The 19,022-nt window shown below is 39.2% G+C and overlaps 1 protein-coding gene and 1 long non-coding RNA gene across 4 annotated transcripts in view; one reads left to right on the top strand and one right to left on the bottom strand.

Annotated features, from left to right (window-relative positions):
• LOC122240324 overlaps positions 1 to 19,022 on the top strand; it is a 70,906-nt gene that overhangs the window by 27,836 nt on the left and 24,048 nt on the right. The window contains exon 4 of one of the 3 annotated variants that reach the window (XR_006219861.1): positions 4,824 to 4,890. The exons of the other annotated variants lie outside the window; for them this stretch is intronic. This is a non-coding gene — a long non-coding RNA (uncharacterized LOC122240324). Of the gene's footprint in view, positions 1 to 4,823; positions 4,891 to 19,022 lie in introns of those variants that run through there. 3 annotated transcript variants of the gene reach the window in all.
• TMTC1 (transmembrane O-mannosyltransferase targeting cadherins 1) overlaps positions 1 to 19,022 on the bottom strand; it is a 275,658-nt gene that overhangs the window by 18,277 nt on the left and 238,359 nt on the right. The window contains exon 13 of the mRNA XM_007098851.2: positions 17,128 to 17,236. Within this exon, the coding sequence (XP_007098913.2) occupies positions 17,128 to 17,236 (109 nt within the window). The remainder of the gene's footprint in view (positions 1 to 17,127; positions 17,237 to 19,022) is intronic.

Below are 19,022 nucleotides of genomic sequence, written 5' to 3' on the forward strand. Positions count from 1 at the left end.
AAGCACATAGCAAGTCTTCCTTTACTATGCTCTGAGAGTGGATGTTTTCCACAATTTTATCTCAAGTTACCCCTACTAAGCATTCATCCAGACACATGAAAAGGGAATGTACAGCACTAATTTCCTCAGATGTGACACCTTTGGCTTGTGAATAAAAATGCACCGGGTGTTGAGCAATAAACCAAGGAGCCTAAATTTGATTTGACCCAGAAAGATAAAGACATTTGACCCTCTGTGGAATGACTACGGCCATCTCTTTGAATCCACACATTTAAGTACCATTTAGGAAACAAGACGTGGTTTGGATTTGGCAAATTTCAGTTATTTGAATTACAAATCCACAGCCCAGCAAAAATTGAGATCTATGTTGCTAAAAAGTATATGCATTTTTTAAAAAAAGCATATGTATTTTTGATTGCCAAACAACAAATTGTCAGACTTCAAAAAAAAATAAAGGTGAATGAAAATCCCCAAATCATCTTTCAATCTATTAAAGAGAAGAAAAATTTTATGAAGATATCATCCAGGGGCACCTGGGTGGCTCAGTCGTTTGAGCATCTGACTCCTGGTTCTGGCTCAGGTCATGATCTCTCAGTTTTGTGAATTCAAGCCCTGCGTCTGGCTCTGCACCATTAGCAGAGAGCCTGCTTGGGATTCTCTTTCTCTCCATCTCTCTCTGCCCCTCCCCTGCTCACACTGTCTCTGTCTCTCTCAAAGTAAATAAATAAAGTTAAAAAAAAAAAGAGAAGATATCATCCATTGAAGGACCAACAAATTTGTGTGTGGGTGTGCATGTGTGTGTCTTTAGTTAGACACAGGCAGATCAAGTTAATAGCTACAGAGTACTATTGCAAACATATTCATTTATTCATTCATTCAAGACATATTTACCGCAATGGCCGTAGAGAGCATGGTATAATGATTAGGGATCGGGCTGCCAGTGTTTCACTATACGGATTGGAATCCCAGACCCACCATTTACTATCTATGTGACCTTACTTCCCCTCTACGTGCCCAGTTGTAACACAGGGATACCAGTAGTACCTATCTCATAGGGTTGTTGTGACAATTAAATGGATTAAAACATGTTAAGTATGTAGAACAATGTGTAGCACATAGCACCTTGTCACGATAGGATATGTCATGTCACATCCTTATCATTACCACTCCTTAGTGCTGGCATTGCTACGTGTATCACTGGGAGACAGATGCCAAAAACACGCAGATGAATAAAACAAAATCCCTCTGTTTTAGGAGCTCAAAGATGAGTGAACTATCAAATACAACCCAATGAGAGCAGTGTTTTAAAACGATTAAGTACAGCTGCTCTTGAGCTCAGGTGTACTAGAGTTGTCACTGAGGCCACATGGAGCGTCATGGCCCTGTCCAAGTGGCATCTTAGCCAAGAGTCTCAAGTTCCTTTCCTATCAAATATGAAAAATAATTAACTTAGGTGTTTTCCTTTTAACTTTTCTTAATCATCTTCTGAAACAGAGGTCAATAAACATCTAAGATCCTGGAGGCAACCAGAGAGAGAATACGCTGGCTAATCCAAACCTGAGTAATCAGCTCCTGAAAATCTCAAGTTTCCTGTGTTAGCATTCAACTAGTGAGACTGACTGTAATGCTATTTTTGTGTTAAAGGATCAAATTTTGTATATTACATGGTACTTTTAAAACACACTAACATAGTCATGGTAAAATCAACATTTAAAAAATCCCACCCAATTATTAAAAATACAATGGATGAGGGGCACCTGGATGGCTCAGTCAGTTGACCATCCGACTCTTGATTTTGGGTCAGGTTATGATCTCACAGTAGTAAGACTGAGACCTATGTTGGGCTCTGTGCTGAGCACTGAGCCTCTTGGGATTCTCTCTCCCCGTCTCCTGCGCCCCTCCACCCCCCTCAAAAAATAAAGTGGGTGAGATTGTCAGCAGAGGAGATAAAAGAATATTAGAGCTGGAAACAATATTAAAAACAGTAACTCACCACCTTTTTTAACTAATGAAGAAACCTGGCTGCAAAGTGGTTAAGAGACTTGCCCCAAATCTCATAGCTACATGGGGACAGAGAACAGAATTTAGGTTTTCAGTGGACACACAGGGAATGGGTGAACCCTGAATAAAAGCAGTATTTCTGGAAATAAATGGCGTCTCTGGCATCAACAGAAACAATTATACTTTCGGATATCCATCCCCTCAACAAATATTTTGTGAGCACCACACACATGCCAAGCATACAGTGGAGATAGAAGAGTGAACAAGACAGACAATCCTGCCATGGCAGTTGAGTGGGATTCAGATAGGAAGAAGACATTGCAATGTACTGTGACAGCGTCAGGGGAGGAGAAGCATAAGGTACTCGGGGCAACCAGAAGTGACATGACATCCAGACTTGAGATGAGATAGATTCTCTACACCTGTCATGACCCAAATACCCGAGAATGCTGGTTACCATTAACTCCAACAGCTGCATCACATAAAAATGTGTTTGAAAAATATCCGTGGCTACTTCAGATCTTAGAGCCATCACTGTATAACTAAACTGTGGGAGAGCTGAAAGGTGTGTTTCCTAAAAAGAATACAACTGATGTCTTCACGTTCTAACTTGCCGAAGTCAAATACAACATTCAACAACAGTTTTCAAGTACAATTACTCCTTTACCTGATTTAATTTTGCTTTTCCCCACATTCTTGCTACTCTGAAATAGCCAGAGAGATCACCTTTTTCATCTAAAACTTCTCTTATTTGGGGGTTTATGAGCTGGGTTTCCTCTAGAAATGCAATTTTCAAAGTCCAAAGAAGTAATGGGACTTAAAACACCATGCGTGTCAAGGGCAAGTGATCACATCCCTGTGCCTCCGGGAATCCAAGGGCTATCTCAAGACTCTGGGTCTATGAATAATGTCTTCAATATCTGTCTTTTCCTTTCGCTTGACTGTAAATTTCAAGGAATGATTAACTCCACTTATTAAAAAACAAAAGGGAACCACCACCGTGGGAGAAAAATACCTCCTAGGTGTTTATTTAAAATAAATTCCACCTTCTCTGGAAGGGCAATGCATTTATCTTAACAAGTAGTAGTACTGAATCCCTGAAGCTCTATTTCAAGCACTCACTTTTCATTTACCCCATCTGGCTAGATGTCCTGACCTAAGCTAATCATTCCTAGTCTCTACTGACTTGTGAGATTCAGAGGAAATGAATATAAGCTATTTATAGGACAACTTTAATTAAAAATGCTTGTGACCAGAGAATGGCTCTGACAAATAATACTGTCTGCTTTACACCAGAGTCCCCAAGAACCGCTGCCTCAGCATGAAATCACCTTTGAGGGTGATGGTTAAAATGGGCAGCATGCAAGCATGGGCTCCTCTCCAAGGCTGAAGCATTTTCAGGACTGTGGAAATAAAATGGGCCTTGGGGGAGAAATAAAACATAGTCAACATCTCCACTTCTTACATGCTGTAATTACCCAACACAACACGCTTTTCACCTCAAGGAAAGGAAAGTGAAGAGTAGATCTTTGGAAAAGTCACCTTGACTGCAATTTACTCTCTTGGGTCAACCGATATGTTTGGAAAACTTCTTACAGTTCAAGTTGCAGCAGCCAGGAGGACAAATGGACATGGGCTTAATGCAGCAATCCTCAAACTTCTTGGTTTTGTGGATACTTTTATACACTAAAAATTACTGAGGACCCCCAAAGAGCTTTGTTTATGTGGGCTACATCTGTCAATATTTACCACAACAGACATAAAGCTGAGAAATTTTAAAAATATTTACTAGTTTATTTAAAATATAGGGGCGCCTGGGTGGCTCAGTCGGTTAAGCGGCCGACCTCGGCTCAGGTCATGATCTCGTGGTCCATGAGTTTGAGCCCCGCGTCGGGCTCTGTGCTGACAGCTCAGAGCCTGATGCCTGTTTCGGATTCTGTGTCTCCCTCTCTCTGACCCTCCCCTGTTCATGCTCTGTCTCTCTGTGTCTCAAAAAAAATAAAATAAAAACGTTAAAAAAAAATATATATATATATATAATAAACTAAAACATAACATATTTGTATGACAATAAAAAATATTTTTCCACCGCAAAAAAAAATACTGGCATTATTTCATGTTTTTGCAAATCTCTTTAATGTTTGGCTTAATAGAAGACAGCTGGATTCCCATATCTACTTTTGTGCTAATCTATTTTTCATGCGTGCGTGCGTGCTAATCTATTTTTATGTTTTTAGTTGAGTATGGGAAGAAATGTTGGTCTCACACAGATATTTAATTGGAAAATGGGAGAATATTTTAATAGTCTTTCCATAATTATAAATATGTCATGTATCCTCTAAAAAAATACTGTACACTCACAAAAGAACGAGAGTAAAAAAGGCAAATGACTTGTCAGTAGTATTGTGAAAACTGCATTGACCTTCTTGGACCTCAAGTGTCCCCAGTCAACACTTTGTGAACAGCTGGCTTAATGAATGGCCTGTAATGTGCACTTCCTGTGCGGAAGGTGTAAGATGTGGTATTCCAAAGCGGTGAAGGACCTACAGGGAGGAGATGGAAAGTTGTGCTAATGCCCTGACATCATGGTCATGCATCTGAATTGTTTTCTGGAAGTATTTTTATGAACACAGAGCCATAAGGTTATTTCCCCTTTAGTCCAATGCCTTTATTTACTATGACAAACTTGGTAAGTTTAGGAACAATGGATGTTTAAACTCATGTCTCTAAGAAACTCTTCAAGACATAGCAGCTCAAAACACACAGCAGAGATTGCCTGCTTTCTCACCCTCTCCTTTGCTTTTATTTTCTTTATAAAACAGTTCTTCCACCCATCAGTCATCAGCATGGACATTCATGAGAAACGAGCTGCCAATATTTGATGTCTAATTCTCTTTTTCATCCAACTAAAATGAAAATTAACTTGGCATTTCTCCTCACCAAGGAAATGTCAGGTATTTCTTAATCTTGATTTTTTTTTTTTTATCACCCAGCAGACTGTGATCAACACCACTCTGTAACAATTTAAGTATGCCAGAAGTAATCACTTTAAAGAAGAAATGCTAAGAATTGTTAAATACAAGCTAAAAGTACAACAAGAGTAAGCAACCACAGGTGTAAAACACTGTCAGGAGACCTGGAAAAAAAGGGGTGGGGGGAGCCCACATTTGCAGAGAATTGCAGTTCCCTCCATCTGCAAACTCTTCTCACACTATTTTGTACTTATTCTCTGTAGGCACAAAATTTTCTATTAAAAGAAGAAATACCACTTTTCTTCACCCCAGAGCTGTCACACGGTCTATTTCCTCTAGCCAGAAAGTTTTTCATATTCATTTTTACCTTGTTGATATCTAAAAGTTCTTTAGGAATCAGATTAAATGTCACTTTTTGGCCACTGCCCCTGTTCTCCATATGTTCCTTCCCACATTAGGTTAGGTCCCTAGAATATTCTCAATGGTACTTTCTCTTTGCATATTTGTCGTAATTGTGTTAGATATTGGATATGGATATGGGACTGTAATTCTTTGCTTAGGGTTAGCCTTTCTAATATACTCTTAAGTTCCATGAGGATAAAGCCCACACCTGATTAGCTCATCAATCCTAATGCCGGGGCACCTGAGTGGCTCGGTTAGTTAAACATCCAACTTCGGCTCAGGTCATGATCTAGCGGTTCGTGAATTCGAGCCCCAAGTCTGGCTCTGTGCTGATAGCTCAGAGCCCAGAGCCTGCTTCAGATTCTGTGTCTCCCGATCTCTCTGCCCCTCCCCTACTTGTGCTCTGTCTCTCTCTCTCTCAAAAAAAATGAATAAACATTAACAAAAAAAAAAAATCCTAATGCTTAGTGGTACCTGTGCTGAATAATTAAATCAATAAATTATTAAGGTAGGGTCTAGTTTTTTTTTTTTTTTTAACGTTTATTTATTTTTGAGACAGAGACAGAGCATGAATGGGGGAGGGTCAGAGAGAGAGGGAGACACAGAATCCGAAACAGGCTCCAGGCTCTGAGCTGTCAGCACAGAGTACGACGCGGGGCTCGAACTCACGGACCGTGAGATCATGACCTGAGCTGAAGTCGGCCGCTTAACCGACTGAGCTACCCAGGTGCCCCAAGGTAGGGTCTAGTTCAAGTTGATTTGGCCACAATATATGTGGCTGAATCTACCCAAAGGATGGCAGGAGACTTTTCACTCTTGGTCTATATTCCTAACTTATATTTTATTGCTCCAATTTCTTTTCATTCCTATATCATGTGAAGTCATATCCCAAAATACATAAAAGAAAAATATTTTAAGTGTTATGAAATTAATTAATTGAGTTTTTCAAGAGGCTATAAACCTGAGGCTAGCAACAATTTACAGTAGGTCAGGGTCATAAGCAGTGTTAATTTTTTTTTTCCTTTACTGATAGTGTAATGCAAGCTATATATTCTATTGCAAGAGTAGGCTGGTTAAAAATGATGGTGGGCTTATAAATGTTTACAATCCTATCTGTGAAGCTGGAGTACAGCCAGCTCTGAGTGTTAATGGAGACCCAGGAGAGAACAGTAAGCCCGAGACCACCTTGACTTCGAATCTAAGAGTTTATTTTCTGTTCTCAGTCTTCTTGACTTCTTTGCTGCAGTAGACAAACAGGCATATCAGTTTTTTTTTTTTCTGGATTTTTTTTTTTTTTAATGTATCTAACATCTATGACAACTCACCCTCCTGGCTTTCCTCTATCACTTCTCTCTTTCCTTTCCACTCCCTCCACACTCTACCTCATTGACCCTACCCATTACCATGGTCCAATCATGGGACCTCGGTGTCATACAGTGAAAGAGCAGTGCCAATGAGTCAAAAGACCAGGCTCTAGTCCTGGTCCTGACACTAGTTATTTGTCCGACCTTAAGAGGCACTTAATTCTCTGAACTTCATATTTCTCTCTGTAAAATAATCAGGTTAAAAAATTCTTTAAGTTATCCACCCCACCCCCAACACACACACACTATTCTTCATTTTCCCCTCAGAGAAATTACCTACTCATAATATGGTTCCATTTATTTGAAGTCCTAAGTCCATCTTCCCAGTCCTAATCTTTCTCACTGCCATCTGCCCACATGCTATTTCCACTTAAATGTTCCACTAACATTCAACACTTAAAGGCTGGATACTGTTGGCAGCAGAGAATACTGGTATCACTCTTTCAGAAAGCAAATTAGTAATGTATCTCAAGAACAATGTAGTAAGGTATCTCACTGAAATATGTTGATACTCTTTGATGTGAGAATTCCACTTTTAGGAATCTATCATTAGAAATGACTCAAAATATTGTTTTGGAAAAGCCATAAGAAAGGAAAAGTTTGGGGTGCCTGGGTGGCTTGGTCGGTTAATCATCTGACTCTTGATTTCCACTAGATCATGATCTCACAGTTCATGGGTTCAAGCTCCACTTTGGGCTCTGTGCTGACAGAACAGAGCCTGCTTGGGATTCTCTCTCTCCCTCTCAATTGCCCCTCCCCTGCTCTCTATCTCTGCCCCTCCCCTCTTCACTCTCTCTCTCTCTCTCTCTCAAAATAAATAAATCAACTTAAAAACAATTAAAAAAAAAGAAAGGAAAAGCACACTGCCACACACATACACAGAACCCAAGTGTACAAAAGTTGGGCTAATTTATTATGTAAATTAGAATATATCATTTTGATAACTAGTAAGTAGCCATTAAAATGGTATTTATGGACCTAAATGTAAGACAGGAAGCCATCAAAATCCTTGAGGAGATAGCAGGCAAAAACCTCTTTGACCTTGGCCACAGCAACTTCTTACTCAACACATCTCTGGAGGCAAGGGAAACAAAAGCAAAAATGAACTACTGGGACCTCATCAAAATAAAAAGCTTCTGCACAGTGAAGGAAGCCATCAGCAAAACTAAACGGCAACCAATGGAATGGGAGAAGATAGTTGCAAACGACATATCAGATAAAGGGTTAGTATCCAAAATCTACAAAGAACTTACCAAACTCAACACCCAAAAAACAAATAATCCAGTGAGGAAATGGGCAAAAGACATGAACAGACCCTTCTCCAAAGAAGACATCCAGATGGCCAACCGACACATGAAAAAATGCTCAACACCACTCATCAACAATGAGATACCACCTTACACCTGTCAGAATGGCTAACATTAACAACTCAGGCAACAACAGATGTTGGTGAGGATGTGGAAAAAAGAGGATCTCTTTTGCACTGCTAGTGGGAATGAAAACTGGTGGAGCTACTCTGGAAAACAGTATGAGGTTCCTCAAAAAATTAAAAATAGAACTACCCTATGACCCAGCAACTGCACTACTAGGCATTTATCCAAGGGATACAGGTGTGCTGTTTTGAAGGGGCACATGCAACCGAATGTTTATAGCAGCACTCTCAACAATAGCCAAATTATGGAAAGAGCCCAAATGTCCATTGATGGATGAATGGATAAAGAAGATGTGGTATATATATACAATGGAGTATTACTCGGCAATCAAAAAGAATGAAATCTTGCTTTTGCAACTATGTGGATGGAACTAGAAGGTATTATGCTAAGCGAAATTAGAGAAGGATGAATATCATATGACTTCACTCATATGAGGACTTTAAGATACAAAACAGATGAACATAAGGGAAAGGGAAGCAAAAATAATATAAAAAAAGGGAGAAGGACAAAACATAAGAGACTCTTAAATATGGAGAACAAACAAGAGGGTTACTGGAGGGGTCGAGGGAGGGGGGATGGTTAAATGGGCAAGGGGCATTAAGGAATCTACTCCTGAAATCACTGTTGCACTATCTGCTACCTTGGATGTAAATTAAAAAAAATAAATAAATAGAAAAGAGTTGCATTCTTAACTGACTAAGCAACCCAGGTGCCCCCTTTACCATTCTTTTTAAAAACAGAATAAAATTCATTTTATCTTGCAATCACCAGATGAGTCCAGCAGACTATTTTATAAATTTAAAATACATTATGGGATTTTGGTGATCTTATTTTTCCTGTGTCTTGAAAGCTTGCTATTTGCAAGGTGTTTCACCCTTACAAATTACCCTAAGATTATTTCATTATTACTAAACAATTATTCCCAACTTTGCATGAAGAAAAAAAAAAAGACTAAAATAAAAGAACAGAAGAATGGTGGGATCACCTAGAGAAGGATAATTTAATATTGAAATACACTGGGGGCTCCTGGGTGGTTCGTTCAGTTTAAGCGTCCAACTCTTGGTTTCGGCTCAGGTCATGATCTCACCATTCATGGGTTCAAGCCACACATCAGGCTCTGCACTAATGGCACAGAACCTGCTTGAGATTCTCTCTCCCCACCTCTCTCTGCCCCTCCAGCACACTCTCTCTCAAAATAAATAAATAAACTTAAAAAAATTTAAAAACGTTAAAAAAATGGTATTTATGAAGGCCATGAATATGTATGATATGCATAATTTAATGGCAAGTGAAAAGGATAGGACACAAATTACTTGTGAATGTATGAAAACAAAATATTTATATTGCAAGACTTGCAGGGTATTAAAAAATAGTAATATTTGTTGTTTCTAGATATCATATTAATGAAAGGTATATTTTATTTTCTCTGACTTTTCCCCACTTTTCATTTTACATTTTCATATTACTTGTGTAATAGAAAAGGAATGTGGAAGCTGACCTCTTTTCCTCCTTTCCTAAATTCTCCCTTCTCCTTGGCTTCCCCATGGTGTTCAGTGACCATGTGTCTTCTCAGTCCTTAAGGTGCTCTGCCCTGGAATTTTTAATTTTCCGTTTTCTTTTCCTTCCAGCCTTCACCTACAAACAGTTCTTAAACACAAAGGGATTCTTTTTCCACAATAACGTCTGTCCATTCCCACACTTTGTGCCAGAAACAAGGCTCTCAACTACTCACACTGCACGGCATTTAAAAGCCTCCTCACAATATCCCACATATTTCCACATATTTTCTTCCTCTCCTGTTTTATAACCCTTTGCGTAGACACTTGCCTTTGCTTCTTATTATCTATCAATGTCAAATTTGGGCTCCACTGTGGGCCTTAAAAGGCTCCAGCATGTAATATCTTTTCGACTTATTAACCCATTTTTCAAATTTCCCTTTCTCAATTTCTCTACCGTGCCCCAACAGAATTACTTGTTGCCTTCAGGTTCCAACAGAGCAAGGAATACAATGTTAGTCTCAGATAAATCCCAGAAGGGATTATCACCCTCACAGTTTTACCAGCAGTGAGGATGGGAAGAGGTGTCAACAGACAGCTGCATGCATACAGTAAGAGCAACAAGGCATGGCAAATGACACTTGTGTTTTTTTGTTGTTGTTTTTTTTAATAGACTCACAACCTTCAATCAGGGGAAGGGTTTCAGCAGGTTTCTGACACAGTGTCTCACAACATCCAAGTAGATAAGACGAGGTGAGCTAGATGCTAATATGATTTGATCAGTTAATCAAAAATTAAATAACTGTACCTAAAGAGTCTTGGGTAAAATAGAGGTCAACGTGGAGAGAAGATCCTACAAACACAATGTAGGGCTTTCTAACCTGCTACTCATCTCTGCAGCATTTTTTTAAACCAAATACGTAAATGAGTAGCTAGAAACTATTCTTAGTTAATTCGCCAAGTAAAATATCTGGAAAGGGTAGTTAATACAAAGAATGTCAGAAAAAAGGACTAAAAAGTCCTAGAACACCTGAAATTTCCAGGCTGATTATAATAAAGAAGTTGAAATTAAATACAGATAAAGATGAATCCTCTTATCCAGGCTGTAAAAACATGCCTGCAAAATGGGTGAGACCTGGACTAACAAGTGTTCACATTGTTTAGAAATTTCAGTTGACTATCACTCATCACCAGGGAAATACAAATCAAAGCGACTGAGATACCACCTCACACCAGTCAGAGTGGCTAAAATGAACAAATCAGGAAACTACAGATGCTGGAGAGGATGTGGAGAAATGGGAACCCTCCTGCACTGTTGGTGGGAATGCAAACTGGTGCAGCCGCTCTGGAAAACAGTGTGGAGGTTCCTCAAAAAATTAAAAATAGAACTGCCCTACAACGCAGCAATAGCACTACTAGGAATTTATCCAAAGGATACAGGAGTGCTGATGCATAGGGGCACATGTATCCCAATGTTTATAGCAGTGCTTTCAACAATAGTCAAATTATGGAAAGAGCCTAAATGTCCGTGAACTGATGAATGGATAAAGATGTGGTTTATGTATACAATAGAATACTACTTGCCAATGAAAAAGAATGAAATCTTGCCATTTGCAGCAACGTGGATGGAACTGGAGAGTATTATGCTACGTGAAATAAGTCAGAGAAAGAAAGATATCATATGTTTTCACTCATATGTAGAACTTGAGAAACTTAACAGAAGACGATGAGGGAAGGGAAGGGGGGAAAAATAGTTACAGAGAGGGAGGGAGGCAAACCATAAAAGACTCTTAAATGCAGAGAACAAACAGGGAGTGGCGGAGAGGGGGAAATGGGTGATGGGCATTGAGGAGGGCACTTGTTGGGATGAACACTGGGTGTTGTACATAAGTGAAGAATCATGGGAATTTACCACCGAAACCAAGAGCACACTGTATACACTGTATGCTAGCCAACTTGACAATAAATTATATTGAAAAAAGAAAAAAAAAGAAAAAGAAATTTCCGTTGACTGTATCTCCCATGTGAGCCAAAGCATCATGTGGATGCCAGATAACCAGTATCATTCGTTTTAGGGCATCATTTATTAGACACAAGGGATGTCAAGCCAGGGAAGCATTTCTATTCCACCCTGACCTTGCTGAACTACAGTTCAATATGAGAAGTATACTGTCATAGAGAAAATGGACAGTCCAGAGGCTATGCAAAGCAACATGACCAGAAGCAAAGAATTTGGAAACCAGGGTAAAAGAGAAACAAGGTGAAAGAAACAAGGTTAGCTTTGAAAGTGATAATTACAGAAGTGATAACATAGCTGTGTTCTTCAGCTATGTGCAACAAGCTCTCTGTTAGAATGAGCTCAAAGGGAGCAAATTATAGGATGACTGACTTTAGCTCAGCGTAGGAAACCATTTTCTATCATTAGATTGGCCCATGACCATAGTATGCATGGGCCATGCATGTGTCCAGGTGACACTGGAAGATAACCTGTTAAGTGAAGGGATGGTTTCACAAGTGTGTTACAGAGTGACCAAGGTTTGTGGTCACTGCTTTGATATACTCTGAGAGTCTGAAATGCTCAAAAGTTATTAAGTAAGGTTGTGCCACCAAGAAATGAATTCATTTGCTGCTGAAGAATGTTAAGCTGGTGGATTTTTCTCTACCAGTTTCTCTGTGCCTTGCTTGTGCCTCTGAAGCCTTCTTTTCTTACTAAAGAATTCAAAACATGAAGACAAAATGTTGAAAGTCAGAGAGGGAAGGCAATCCTGAGTTATGCCCAACAGCTGTTCTCTTTGATGTTAAAATCAATTGCCCAAAGGAGCAAAGAGAAAACCTTCCAATCTTTCAATTACGTTCTTAGATCTCATTGCATTTTACATTTGAACTTCGAGTAAGAAAGCCTGGCAAAAGATGTGACCCTTGTATGGAAGAAAATATGATGATTGCAGTTTGTTCTTCTTAAAAATTGTTCATAACTTCAACTATGTGACATGCAATGACTTTACCTCAATTTATCACTGTGGTTCACGAAAATGAAATATCCCATAACTGAATTTAAATAAGGCATCTGATACTTCTTAAACATAACAGAGGAAAATGTATATTTCTTGTCCTTTTCAAACTTTCACTTTCTATAAAATGTGTTAGTTAATAGCAAGACACTGCAGAAGGGACTGCAGGAAATTTCAAGGTCACATTTTTAGAAGAATAGCTTTTCATCAACTTGGAGCTCATCGATTTAGAAAGAAAACACAAGTGAAGCTTACAGATATTGATTAAGGCAAATCACTTTTCACAGTATTAACATATTAATGCTGTATTTGTATAGAAACAATAGTACTAATTACAGTGGAACCATAGAGTATTCATTAAAAAATGCCTTAGCACTAAGGGCATTGAGAGTACATGTATACTGCTGAGCACTGAGTAATGTATAGCATTATTCAATCACTATATTGTGCACCCGAAGCTAACGTAACAGTGTATGTTAATTGTACTCGAATAAAAAAAAATGGTAAAGAACAATTCTAATGAATTGCCAAGTGAAATATCTAGAAAGGGTAGTTAATACGAAGAATGTCAGAAAAAAGGACTAAAAATCACTTAGTTGACGTTAAAGAAGATTAATTTCAGGCACTCAGAATGTTAATGCCATAGATGCAGTAAAGATCATCTAGAATATTTATCAATTTTCATATTTGGAAACTGGGGCCCAGAGAGGTAAAGTACTCCTCACCCAAGTCTGTGTAGTTGGCTAACTATGGAGTAAGGTCTAGAACTAGGTCTCTTAGTCCCCTGTCAATTGCTCTTAGTATCACACTACAGAGTAACTGAATCCCAAAGTAAATCAAGTGAAGACACACTGTCTGAATGACTGCATTACACAGTAAACTATCCTAAGCCCTGGAAAAGAAATAGGTATCTAAAGAAGACACTGCTTTTCTTAAAATAACTTACGGTCTTGTAAAGAAAATAAACCTGAAAAATTGTTTAGATTATAGATCAAGATATTAACTCAAGAAATAAAAATATGTGATTGGTTTGCATGTTGGTATGTGTTCCCATTAACATTACAGGAGCCCCAAGGAGGGGTGCCTGGGTGACTCAGTCAGTTAAGCATCTGACTCTTGGTTTCAGTTTAGGTCATGATCTCACGGTTCGTGGGATTGAGCCCCAAGTTAGGCTCTGTGCTGACAGTGCGGATCCCTGCTTGGGATTCTCTCTCTCCCTCCCTCTCTGCCCTTCCCCAACTTGTGTGCGCTCTCTCTCTTTCTCTCTCTCTCTCAAAATAAATAAATAAATAAACACTTTTTTAAAAAAGGAGCTCTGAGGAAACATGACTCCCCACCAGAAGGGGAGGTGGAGAAATTTCGGAGGAAGATGTGGGAGTTGAATTGGATCTTGAAAACTCGGCAGGATTTATAGGGGATAAAGAAAAGACGGCATTTTAGGAAGACAGAAGTACATGAATATATACAAGTTCTACTCATATCTGTAAAAAACTTCCCCCAAAACAACATACTGTGTTATCACTGGTCTTAGGTAAATGACAATATAATTTATATTACTTAAGTATAATTACTTACTTTAAGCATAATTTTCATCAAGAAGGAACAGTTAAATGTTTATTATCTGTCCTGGTGAGTTGGGGAAAAAAAAGATATGAAGTGGGCACTATTGGTGGAATGCTTTATTTACAGTTGACCCTTGAACAACATAGGTATGAACAGTGTGGGTCCACTTATACGTGGATTTTTTTTCGATAAATATAGCACAGTGCCGTAAGTGTTTTTTCCTTATGATTTTCTTAATAACATTTTCTTTTCCCTAGCTTACTTTGTTATAAGAATACAGTATATAATGCATATAATATACAAAATATATGTAATCAACTATTTATGTTATTGGTAAGGCTTCCAGTCAATAGGCTTTTAGTAGTTAAGTTTTGGGGGAGTCAGTATGTGGATTTTCAACTGTTCAGGTGGCCAGTGCCCCTAACCCCCTCATTGTTCAAGAGTCAACTGTATTTACTTACTTATACCTCATTATTCCACAAAGAAATTGAGATAGCTTTTAAAAATTGAAAACATCCAAGAAAAATAATAAAAATAAAAATTGAAAACAAAAACTGAATAAAATAAATTAAGGAAAATGATAAACCCGGGAGTAAAAGCAGCACATAGAGAAGAGCAGAATATACAGTCTAGATGGTTGTTAGAGGATGGGGAAAGGGGGATGGAAATACACTTGACCCTTTTCAGAATTTCCAAGATTTTTCCTGCATTAGATTAAAAATAAAGCAAAAAGCTTGTAACTCAGGAGAAGCTGAGCCTTTCCTAACGGTGAGATGAGAGAAATTTCTCCTGAGTCCTCATAAAGAAGCCACTGAATGATGCAGCAGGTGCTGTCCTCACCCCTGACTCTATGGTTACAAAGAATAATTTCTCACAGTGGCCCTCATACTATCGCTCCGTGTAGGACAAAATCATCACATATAGGTATGATCAATTGCAAAACAGTGTGGCCCACAGGCTTAGTTGTACTGTAATGTAAGAATAAAATTTAGGCTATATACTGGATTGGAGGGACCATATGCTCTCCAGTTCATATGGATTCATTTATTCACTCAACATTTATTCATTGCATATAACGTGACAGACACTGGGAACCAGCCATGAATAGAAGAGACAGTCATTCTCATGAGTTAAATATTCTAGTGGTGGGAGAACGATCATAGACAAACATATGTTAGATGGTGATAAATACTTTTGGGAAACATAAGGCAGGGCAAGGTGAAAGAGAACATGGTGGTCAGTCAGGGTGAGGTTGCTAGTTAAGAAGGGTAATTGCAGACAACCCCTCGGATATGGTAACGTGGCAGAGAAACCAGCATGACGTGAGGAAGGATACCCTAAGATATCTGAGAGAAAACTTGCAGACAAAGGAAACAGTTAGTGCAGAGGCTCCAAGAGAGAAGCATGCTTGGCATGTGTGAGTAACTGCCAGACACCCAGCCAGACAGGGTGGGGCAGGGGGAGGGAGGGGAGGATAAAGGTCTTCTTATGAAAACGAATGAGCCAGGATGAGGTGAGAAAAAGGGATCGAGACAGTCAATCTTTGTTTCAGAAGGTTCCCACAGTGTCCAAGGGTCCCTGGGTGGCTCAGTTGGTTAAGCAGAAAGTTCCCACAGTCTCTGCTTCAACACAAGCCAAAGGTAGCTGAGGACCGCCAGTGTATAACAGAACACAATCATCATCACATCAGCTTAACCACTATGCTAAAACATGCATTGAAATCACCCACCACAGACCTGAGCTTCTGTCTAAAGCCCACCTACACTATACAGAGAATATTAGAGCATGAAAACTAGTCTTATCATTTCTGACACTTAAATATCCACAGAAAGTTCTAAATTTGCTTCTTGTTGAAACATCCAAAATTTTTTCAATGCAAATTGCACATCTATGTAATTGATATCAAATCATGTATCAGTATCAAATCATTCATTACATTTCAACCAACTGAATGCTGCAGGGCATCTTTTGAAGGTGTTGACTTTGATTTTAAAGACAATCTGGCCAATTGTGTCATAGCAGAATCCACTGTCTATTGAGGGCACTTATGTGTGTCAACAAAACTGCATCATCAGTTTAGAGAAGACAGTTTATGCTTGTTTCCCCTTAGCAGGGGGCATGCATCCAGAACACTGAAAAATAGTATCCAATCATTTAGACACAAGTGAAGAGAGAAGGGGAATAAGAATATCCCTGTATACCATGAGAAATGTTATCTCTTCAGAGCCTGTTCTATAAGCCTCTGCGATCTTTTAACAGGTATTGAGACACAGGATCTATTATCAGTAATTGGTTCCACATTGAGTTTGGAGATCTGATTCCATTAACAAGTCCCCAGAAAAATATAAGAAATAGCAATAAAACTAGCAAATACCGTGTATTATTCTTGAGAGATTTTGCCCCAAAGTGATATAGAATACATGAATGACCTCTAATGACCTCTAATCTTTGTCTAAAGGCTACCTTCAGTACACAGAGAGTATTGGGGTAAGAAGCTAGGCTTATAATTTCTGTCAAGAAGAAAACAGACATAGAAATTAGTTGCTCAATATGGGGTTACAAACTGACTCATTGGTACCAAAATCTGGGTAATATTAATTTATATATTCAACAGCAAAAACTTTTAAGTTGTTTTTTTTTTTTTTTTTTTTTAAGAGACAGAGAGAGGGCAAGTGGGGGAGTGGCGGAGAAAGGGAGAAACAGAGAATCCTAAGCAGGCTCCATGCTGTCAGCACAGAGTCCAATGTGGGGCTCAAACTCATGAACTGTGACATCATGACTGGAACTGAAATCAAGAGTCAGACACATAACTGACTGAGTCACCCAGGTACTCCTCAACAATAAACATTTAAAAAAAATATGTGAAGTTCAAAGGAAACAATTACCTGCTCGGCCAGCAATGAAGCTAAGCTTGAATATGCATCTGCAAACTCTGGGCCGTATTTAATGGAGTCCTTCAATAAGGTGATAGCCTCTTCTTTTTTCTCCTGGGACCTGGAGGTCATAAAGAGGGAAAAAACAACATCTTTTAATAACACTGTGTTTAAATCCTCTGATTAGATGTAAAATCTCATTTCTTTTAGCAAAGATTACTGATTCCCTCTGGATTACATTGCAAATGAATTAAACTAGATTGTCTCAAGGTACTAACAGTTTCTGTCTCTGAATTCTAAGTGGAAAGAGGTGTAAATGATGCTGCAGGTTATTCACTGATTTTTCTACCTTCTATTTCCTGCTATACACTTTTTGAGAGTTTTATTTAATATTTTACAAGTTTCGGGGTGCCTGGGTGGCTCACTCAGTTAAGCGTCCAACTCTTGGTTTCGGCTCGGGTCATGATCTCATGGTTCGCGAGTTTGAGTCCTGCGTTGGGCTCTGCACTGACAGTGTGGAGCCTGCTTGGGATTCTCTCTCTCTTCCTCTCTCTGCCCCTTGTCCACTCTCTGTCTCTAAATAAACTTAAAAAAAGATATTAATATGTTACAAGTTCGTTAACCAGAAAGCTTGACCACCAGAGGAGCAATGTGGAGGCACTCGAGGGAGCCGGTTTACAATGATGTGAACGATGTGCTGAGCCCCTGGAGGACGAGCTGTACCAATACAGGCTGGGTGCCACGGTGGCCGAGCCACCCGTCAGGCACAAGCCAGCCAAACTGCTCATGTGAACCTTTGCTTTTACATTGAAGAGGGATCCATTTATACATAATTTATGAAGTTAGGAGGTACTGTGACTACTGGCTGGCAAAGAACGATCAGCTATTTATTCATCACACTTTCATTGAAAATCTGGGCTGGTTCTGTCTTCTCCATTTTAGTCTTTTCTTGAAAGTAATTGTTTCTGGTTCGAAGAGGACTCGAGGCCCCAAAGTTATTACCAATGTTTTGGGTAGCAGTTCTCTTTCCTGCTAGTGCCATGGGGGAAACACCGGGTCATTATCCTGATATCGATATTTTGAAGCCAAAAATATACAGTGGCAGTGATCAACTTTGCTACACATACAATTTCACAAACACTGGACACTTGCTAAGCAGTGGAATAAAAAAATAGAATCCCTGGAAGTATAGAAAGCACACAGCTTAAGAGTCCCCCCATCTTTACCAGTTACCACTATAGACTTATGTGCCTACGTTTTCACTATTTAGGATCAACAATCACTTACTCAGCAATGTACCATATAGACTCTGGTCACTTTTCACGTAACATTATAAATTTTCACAACAATCCCACACAGCAGGTGTTTACTGTCCTATCATATTCATTTTTCTAATGAGAAAACGTGGATTCAGAAAAGTCAAGTGACTCATCATGTTCATATAACCAGTCTTCTGGGTCGAGATCCAGTGCTTTTCCATCACACCACATCTGCTTCTTCTAACTACTTAGAAACCCACCTCTCATGACCTTGCTGCTCCAAGTGTGAGTCCTGGACAAGTATCATCACCACCACCAGGAGCTTGTTAGAAATGCAAAGCTTCTGGCCCCATTCAGACCTCCTGAATCAAACCCTACATTTAAAAAAGATTCTCTGGGGCGCCTGGGTGGCTCAGTCGGTTAGGCGTCCGACTTCAACTCAGGTCACGATCTCGCGGTCTATGAGTTCGAGCCCCGCGTCGGGCTCTGGGCTGACTGCTCAGAGCCTGGAGCCTGCTTCCGATTCTGTGTCTCCCTGTCTCTCTGCCCCTCCCCCGTTCATGCTCTGTCTCTCTCTGTCTCAAAAATAAATAAACATTAAAAAAAAAATTAAAAAAAAAAGATTCTCTGGTAATTTGTTCGCATACT

This window comes from Panthera tigris, chromosome B4 (genome assembly GCF_018350195.1).
Source record: "Panthera tigris isolate Pti1 chromosome B4, P.tigris_Pti1_mat1.1, whole genome shotgun sequence".
Classification (NCBI taxonomy): Eukaryota; Metazoa; Chordata; class Mammalia; order Carnivora; family Felidae; genus Panthera; species Panthera tigris.